Source organism: Hipposideros armiger, unplaced genomic scaffold (genome assembly GCF_001890085.2).
Source record: "Hipposideros armiger isolate ML-2016 unplaced genomic scaffold, ASM189008v1 scaffold_388, whole genome shotgun sequence".
NCBI classification, from domain to species: Eukaryota; Metazoa; Chordata; class Mammalia; order Chiroptera; family Hipposideridae; genus Hipposideros; species Hipposideros armiger.
Genome location: NW_017731738.1, coordinates 510,304 through 518,267, shown reverse-complemented (window position 1 = coordinate 518,267; position 7,964 = coordinate 510,304). Strand labels below are relative to the sequence as shown.

The following is a 7,964-nucleotide window of genomic DNA, read 5'->3' as shown; positions in this document are numbered from 1 at the left end:
GTTTGTTTTTTAGCTACCTATACCAATTAGCTATTATCACATAAGTGCCATATAGCTAACCATATCAAAACTCAGTGACACAAAACAACATTTATTCTCATAAATCTGTGGGTTTACTGGGGTCAGCATTCTAAACTGGGATTGGCTAGAGGGTTTGGGGCTGCTCCATCTGTCTCTCACCCGTCCTGGGACAGGGCAAGAAGACAAGCACCGTTTTGCAACTGTTTTTTATGTCTTTGGGTCACATCATGTCTGTCAACATTCCAGTGGCCAAAGCAAGTCCTAGGGCCAAGCCCAAAGTACATTCTGTCTGTAGAGGTGGTGGTAGGAAGGGAGTAAAGATTTCTAAACAATGACACATTACATTAATTAATTTTCTAATGTTAAACTGACTGCGTTTATGGAATAAACCTAACTTGATCCTGATGTGTTTCCTCTCCTCCCTCCCTCCTTTTTTCCGTAACATTAGATTTTTGGTTACTTTTTTTTTTTTTTTTGTATTTTACAATTTAATTTTTTATGAGCTTTATACTGAGATATAATTCACATACCATATAATTTACCCATTTAAAGGGTACAATTTCAGTGCTTTTTATTATAGTCACAGAGTTGTGCAACTGTCACCACAATCAATTGTAGAATTTACTCATTACCCCAAGACAAAACCTCATGTCCATTGGCAGTCACTCGCTATATTGCCCCAAACTCCCTTACCGTCAGCCCTAGAAAACCATGAATTCACTTTCTGAGTATATAGATTTTCCTCTTTTGGACATTTCATAATGGAATCATACAATATATGGTCTCTTGTATGTTGCCTCTTTTACTTGTTGTAACATGTATCAGTACTTCATTCTTTTTTTATGGCTGAATAATATTCCACTGTGTAAATATACCATGTTTATTTATCTATTCATCAGTGGAAGTTTATTTGGTTGTTTCCACTTTGGGGGTGTTATAAATGATGCTCCTGTGAACAAGCACGTACAGGTTTTTGTGTGGACATATATTTTCATTGTCTCATATCCTTTTTTGCTGTTTTGTTCCTCTGTTCTTCCTTTACTACCTTCTTTGGGTTTAAATAATATTTTTTAGCATACCATTCTAGTTTTCCTGTTTTTTTTGTTTTGTTTTTTAAACATATATGTGTATTTTAGTTACTTTCTTAGTGGTTGCTCTAGGGATTACAATCTAGTCAAATTATTGAAAGCCCAACACACAATGACCTGTACCATATGTAGTTGATTTGCTTTCAAAACTCCTCTGAAGAACACCTATCCCATCATAATGCTGGAAGTAGAAGTCCTCCAATATATCATCTAACTGGTAATGCTGGCTAATAAGAGAGCTGTTCACATTTGGATATGTTTTTCATGCAATAAGCCATCTTACAGTACTCTTATTAGTTCTCATTGTTTTCCAGTGGCTTCTCAGGGTTTTACAGTTAAGCAGATACTTTTGCTTCCTTTCCAACATTTATGGTTATTACTTATTTTTTGTTTCACGCATTCTCTAGACCATCTAGAATAATGATGAATAATAAAGTTGACAGTGATCAGTCTTGTCTTGGTTCTGACTTTTATAAGATTGCCTAAAGTGAAGGAGTATCAACTCTCCTGCTGGCATCTGTCGTATGCCCATTTTCCTAGACAATATTTATCTTGCTGAGATTAGTTTAGTTTATATATAGAGTTTCACTTAATATTCTTTTAGAATTAAAAAAATCCTGTGTGCCTGTGTTAGCCACTTTCTCATGGCATTGGGTAAGGGGTGTGTGTAGTCTTTTTTCTTTTGTCTAACTGGGCTAGTAGTTTGCTTATTTTGTTGTCTTAAAAAAAACCCAAAACAACAGCTTGTGGGCCACCCGAGTGGCGTGTTGGTTAAGAGCTGGCTTGGGACGCCAGCTATGAGCAGCAGGGCCCTTGTTCGAATCCCACATGAGGGCCAGTGACACTGCCCTTTACAGCTAAGATGGTGAACAACAGCTTGACCTGGAGCTGGGCTGCCGTGAGTCCCTGGCGACAGCGTAGGCTGCAGCCCCTGTGGCAGTGGGTTGCCATGGGCTACCGTGTAGCCGGCAGCCAGTGTGAGCTGCGAAGAGCTGCCGTGAGTGGCCGTCCAGAGGCCTGCGACTGATCTGCCTCACCTGGGAAGAGCACAATGATAACACCACCATGGGCCAGTGAAGCAACATCCTCCACAGCTAGACTGAAGAACAAAAGGACAGCAACTTGTCTGGTCCCCTTCCCCAAATCCCCAATAAAATCTTTAAAAAAAACCCCACACACAACAGCTTGTATGATAGTCATTTCCGTTGTTTTCCCAATTTATTAGTTTTTGTTGTTAGCTTCATAAATTTTTTCTCCTATTTTCCTTAGCTGATGATGTTCCTCTTTTTCAGCTTCTTGAGCTGACTGCTTAGTTATTAATTTAGTTAGTTGGTTTTAGACCTGTTTATCTGGCTGCAGCCTGTTCTGCTAAAGCCATCATAGTCTGGACTATATGACCTCCTGCCCTCCCTAGGCCTGTTCACCTAAGGGTGGCCTATTCATCTGCTGTGAGGCCAGGCTTGAGAGAGATGAATGTGGTACAGACACCAGTGCTCATCTATATCTGCTTCTCCTTAGGCATATGAAAGTGTATACTTCTGAGCTGTAAAATATTAATAATTGGTAAATCTAGGTAAAGATTATATTTTTATTGCAATTTTTCTATAGGTTGTTTTTTTCCAAATTAAAAAGTTTTTAAAAAATATACCAGGGCCTTAATTCCCAGAAAAACGTGGATGGGCCAGACATGAAATTTTTTTTTTTTTAAGATTTTTATTGGGGAACTGGGGGGATGGGAACAGTGCTGGGGAATTGGGGGAAGGGGAACAGACAAGTTATTATCATTTTTTGTTCTTCAGACTAATTGTGGAGGATGTTGCTTCACTGGCCCAAGTTGGAACCATCATTGCGCTCTTCCTGGACGAGGCACATCAGTCACCGGCTTCTGGACGGCTGCTCACTGCGGCTGCTGGCCGCTCATGCTGGCTGCTGGCTACATGCGGTAGCCCATGGCAACCCACTGCCACAGGGGCTGCAGCCTATGCCGTTGCCGGCGACTCACAGCAGCCCAGCTCCAGGTTGAGCTGTTGTTCATTATCTTAGCTGTGGAGGGCAGTGTCACTGGCCCTCATATGTGGGATCTGAACCGGGGCCCTCTGGCATCCCAAGCCAGTTCTTAACCATGGCGCCACTCGGCCAGCCTTGTTGTACGTCTTTTTTAAGAGCAAAGAAGCTCCTCCCAGGACCCTCCCTAATCCTAGAAGACCTCCCCTCATACTGCCAGAATGCCACAAGCCCAGGCAAACCTATCACTAGCAAGGGGCATGGGACCACTACAATGGGCTTAGACTAATCAAGACTCACTCCTAGAGCTGGCTCCAAGCTTCCCTGAAGTTCCTGGCTGCTTGGCAGAACAAAATTAAGGTTCTGTTAGGAAGAAGGGAGATGGGGGTAGGGAATAGGTATGAGATGTGCAATCAACAGTGTCTGTTACACAACCTGAACATCCAGGTCATTAATCTTGACACATTACTGCTCTTCTGAGCTCTCCCCTCAGCTCCCAGCCACACTCTAGCATATTACCCTAAGTGTGAGCCAAGTGCCCTACAACTCTAGCTCTAAATGGCACATACCAAGGCTGCTCTTGGCAGAACAGTGAGGAACATGAAATGTATTCCTTAGGACGCAGTGCTCCTGTGCAATTCCCGAGAAGTCAGCCATGCGTGCTTGGTCAGATCAGACACTGTCACAGTCTGCGGATGAAGAGAAGAGTACAGGCTCCTGGAAGGGCGGACTGGCCTGGACCTGACTCAGCCCCTGAGCTGAGTTCTAATTATGCTCTCCACTCTCTCTGAGATCCCTTCTTCCTGGTCTGTACTTCTCTTAGAATCTGAATTGTTTCCTTAACAAATTCTAATTTGCCCCCTAGTTTTAAACCCCAACGTTACCCTCATATCTCCTTCCCTTGAACTCCCACAGTAAGAAAACCCATATCCAGTGGATTTACTAACCATTAATTGATTTCCCAAATGTGTTAGAAGCTCAGAGACAATACTAGATAATAGGGAGGGAAATTAAGTTTTAGGAGTCGTGTGCCAAGTGCTGGGGTAAGTTCTTTCACACACTCTGAGTTTATCCTTAACAGCACCTTGGTAGGTGAGATTAACCTTCACGTTAGAGATTAGGGAATTCAGGTTCAGAAGAAGTCAAGTCACCTGCTCAGAGAAGATAAGGTCAGCTCAAGGGCATTAGCTATTAGGAGCCCATGACTGCCTGACCTCACGCCCGTGCATTCCCCTACCCCTACCCCACCATTCTGGCTTCATGGTCTTTACTGTTACAAAACACATTTGCCTAAATTAATCTGAGCCTTGAAACAGTAGCAGGGTGAGTAGTAGTATCTGCATTTTATACATGATAGTGGGGTTCAGAGATACTAAATGACCTGCCGAAGTCATGTGGAGCTTAGCTTTTCCAATTCCTACACAGTACATTCTGCCACCGTGGAGTGTGCCTAGCAGAGCGCGGCATGTTCATTGAATGGATGATGGTCCAGATTGTAGGAGGTATTCAGTAACTGTCAAGCTATATTAATAAAAAAATAATGTCACTGCCTAGAGGTCTCTAGGTGGCTTTTCCCCCATCATCTCCCCCCTCTGGGCTCCCCTCAGAGGCCCTCATTTCCCAGGAACTCCATCACCTTTAACCGAGACTCCCAAAGAGCAGAGTCCACATCTCCTCAGGCAGGTGCTCAGATGAGGGCTTAAGTAAGGGTCCTGTTTTGAGATAGAGCTGAATGGACCTAACAGTTTCTGCTCTCCCATCTCCCACCTCGGGGCTTCCTTCCGTCCTGGAGTGGGGAGGCTGTTCTCAGCTTTTCCCCTGCCCCCAGGTGGCAGGACTGCATTTGTTTTGGGGTAGACAGACCTGTGAGCTACTCTCCTGTTCCACTGGCCTTGGTCCTGGCAGCCATCACTCTAGTGCCCCCTCCCCTGTCTCCTCCCTTAGCCCCGCCCCAGCCTCTGGCTGGGCCCCACAGCCCTGGACACAGTACACACAGCCCAGAGCCTCTGCTCAAAGGGAAACAAAAGGGACTGCCCAGGTTCCCATGGCTGTGGCCAGCACCTTCACACCGGGGCTGAATGCTCAGAATCCTCATTATATCCCGGGGTAAGACTTCTACCCAGCGCTCAGCCCTGCTTTCTTCTGGGAATAGGGGTGTAGGGGAACAGTTGTGCCACCTAGACCTGGGGCCAAGTGGATATACCGGTACAGGGGACCCAGGGCTGGGATATCTATGCTGTTGCATGGAAAAGGAAAAGCAAGGAATAGTGGTAGCTGGTCCTGCCACGAAGCTTTGTTTTCTTCTCCATGGTAACAGGGTAACAGCAGAGGGGAAGGACTGAAACCCAGACAGAGAATTGAGAAATGCCCGCTCCAAATATACACACAGCTGAGGCCAGAAAAGATCAGGGCTTCAGCGGTCTGCTTCTGTCTCTGCGGAGGGTGGGGCAGGGGGATTCTAGGGTGAGTGGGTGAGTCCTGTGCTATAGGTACACTGGACACTGCCCACTACTTCGGTTCAGCATGGGCCAGACCTATGGGCAGGTGACTGGCCAGCTACTTCGAGGAGCTCCTGGCTTAGCCTGGCCCCCTGCCTGTCGCATACTTCTGCCTCCCATTCGGCCTCCAAGGTCTCCTGAGGTTCCCAGGGGAAGCCTGCCAGTCAGGCGTGGCCATGAAAGGCTCAGCTCCAGCATGATCCCTGGGTACACAGGTATGTACAGGTATGAACAGGTGCCCCCATCCCAGAACACGTGTCCCAACACTAAAATAAATCTTCCTTGACTCCTGCCCATCCAGGTTTCGTCCCCCAGGCACAGTTCATCTTTGCCAAGAACTGCAGCCAGGTCTGGGCTGAGGCGCTGAATGATTTTACTCAGTGGCATGGGAAACAGGGGCGTCAGGAGCTGCCAAAGGAGGTCAAGGGAGCGGATGTGCAGAAGGACCAAGAGCCGAAGGCTGCGCCAGAGCTGGAGGCGGAGGAACCAGAGCGGGGACAGGAGGCGGGACAAGTGAGACCACGGCCGCGGGGGAGCGCGGTGGGGTTGGAGTGGGGAGCCTTACCTGTGCGTAGGCTGGGGGTGGCCATGAGCAGCATAGCTTCGGGTATAGGAATGTGGGCTCGACTGCCAGCTACACCTCCCTGCCCTGGGAGCTTGTGTCAGAGCACAGGGGCTGAACTTGATAGCCCTATTTTTCTTTGATCAACTTCCCTCCCAAGGTTTCCCCCTATTCCATGGATGACAGAGATCCTCACAAGTTCTTCATGTCAGGTGAGGGGACGTGGGCAATGACCAAAGGCATGGGAAGGCCCCTAGGGGGTCCTGACTCAGTACCCCCCTCCCCCCAGGCTTCACTGGTTATGTGCCCCGTGCCCGCTTCCTCTTCGGCTCCAGCTTTCCTGTGCTCACCAACCAGGCCCTGCAGGAATTTGGACAAATGTACTCACAGGGCAGACCCCAGAAGGGCCTCAAACATCTCCCCCCACTTTCTAGGACCTACTCTCAGAAACTGGGCCTTTTACCTAACTATGGGGGCTATGTGCCAGGTGAGGAGCGCCCCAGAGGGAGGCTTTGGGGACTAGAATCTGTGTGTGTGTGTGTGTGTGTGTGTGTGTGTGTGTGTGTGTGTGTGTGTGTGTGTGTGTGTGTGTGTGTGTGTGTGTGTGTGTGTGTCTGTGTGTGTGTGATGGAGGTAATTTGGGGGGTTGGAACTAATAATACGGGGGACCTTGGATCATGTGGTTCAGCTTTATTATTGGGCAGAAAAGGAAACTGAGGTAGTTCACAGTGGGGAGTTAAGACCAGGTTTTGGAGGGTCTTGGCAACTGGCTGAGAAATAAATGACTTTTCCATGACACTGGCTACAAGTGACAGACTCTCTTGGCCACACAGGGTATAAGTTCCAGTTTGGCCGCACTTATGGGCATCTCACCCATGATGCTCTGGGCCTCAGCAACCTCCAGAAGCAGCTCGTGGCATAGGTACCTGGACTTCAAGTTCTCTCTTCCCTTTTCATCTATCCCAGCCATCCTTTTGGAAGGAAGAGAGATGGGCTGGAGGGTGGGGGGAGACACAAAGAGAAAATGGTTTGGAGGCCAAGCACCTTTTTTATTAATAGGTGTAATAAATAAATAAATAAATACATAAACAGAAGCCTGGGCTCCTCCTCCCTCTTCTGACCACCAGGCTTTGGCCACAGCCTATTTACAGCTGGGGCTTAGGAACCTGGCCCTAACACTGTCACCCATCCTCCTCACCACCTGGCCCAGGGAACCCCACAAATGGGCCTCTGGTCACCGCTGTCCATAGGGACATGCTTGTCAGTACCCATGGAAGGGGCTGGCCCAGATGGTCAGGGGAAATCCTGGCAGCCCAGTGCTGCGTCCCTTCCCTCCTTTCCTGGTGGAGGGCTGGACGAAGTCGCTGGGACAGTCAAGGGGGCATAATTAATACTGAGCACAGGGATGTGTGGCCCCAGTTCTCAGTCTGCTCTCTGTAGCCAAGCCAGAGGGCTTGGGAAGGGCTCTCAGCCTCTGAGTCTGGGGGTTAGGAGGGTCCCTGAGGCCATCGGCATGCACAGGACCTCAGTTCTGGCTGCTTCCAGGAGTTGGAGTTGGGGTCAAGGTCACGTAGGCCAGAGGCACCAGGCCGGTGTCAGGGCCGCGGCTGCAGCTCAGCCAGTCTCCTCCGGCTGGCCCCAGCACCCGTAGGATATCTCCCTTGCGGAAGCTTAGCTGTCCAGGGCCTGTGGCCAGATGGTGGCACAGTGCCTTTACCTCACTGGGGAAACAACAAATGGAGGTCAGAGAAACCCCACCCAAAGCCAAACCCAGCCCCCAAATCCTTCTAT

At 48.2% G+C, this 7,964-nt stretch overlaps 2 protein-coding genes and 1 long non-coding RNA gene across 15 annotated transcripts in view; 1 reads left to right on the top strand and 2 right to left on the bottom strand.

Annotated features, from left to right (window-relative positions):
• Positions 1-3,178: 3,178 nt before the first annotated feature.
• LOC109393760 (uncharacterized) lies at positions 3,179-7,185 on the bottom strand. 3 transcript variants are annotated; one of them, XR_002126324.1, is made up of 5 exons: positions 7,100-7,185; positions 4,750-4,825; positions 4,495-4,634; positions 3,683-3,802; positions 3,179-3,476 (listed from the first exon to the last, which is right to left on the bottom strand). It is a non-coding gene; the product is annotated as an uncharacterized LOC109393760 (long non-coding RNA). The 3 variants fall into 3 exon arrangements; XR_002126323.1 differs by having other exon boundaries at positions 7,047-7,133; XR_002126322.1 differs by lacking the exon at positions 7,100-7,185 and adding an exon at positions 6,177-6,430.
• CIMIP2B (ciliary microtubule inner protein 2B) lies at positions 4,832-7,276 on the top strand. Of its 5 annotated transcripts, none has more exons than XM_019663303.1 (6): positions 4,832-5,219; positions 5,603-5,826; positions 5,913-6,124; positions 6,334-6,385; positions 6,608-6,660; positions 7,007-7,276. In XM_019663303.1, the coding sequence occupies exons 1-6, from the start codon at positions 4,846-4,848 to the stop codon at positions 7,247-7,249; spliced, it is 1,158 nt and encodes a 385-aa protein (XP_019518848.1). In that variant the 5' UTR covers positions 4,832-4,845; the 3' UTR covers positions 7,250-7,276. The 5 variants fall into 5 exon arrangements, with proteins under 5 accessions (XP_019518848.1, XP_019518849.1, XP_019518847.1 ...); XM_019663304.1 differs by having other exon boundaries at positions 6,463-6,660; positions 7,007-7,180; XM_019663302.1 differs by having other exon boundaries at positions 5,744-5,826; positions 6,334-6,660.
• Positions 7,202-7,964, bottom strand: part of RUSC2 (RUN and SH3 domain containing 2) — a 46,818-nt gene continuing 46,055 nt past the window's right edge. For all 7 annotated transcript variants that reach the window (XM_019663297.1, XM_019663299.1, XM_019663294.1 and 4 more), the window contains one exon: positions 7,202-7,894. In XM_019663297.1, coding sequence (XP_019518842.1) covers positions 7,699-7,894 — 196 coding nt within the window. In that variant the 3' untranslated portion in view covers positions 7,202-7,698. The remainder of the gene's footprint in view (positions 7,895-7,964) is intronic.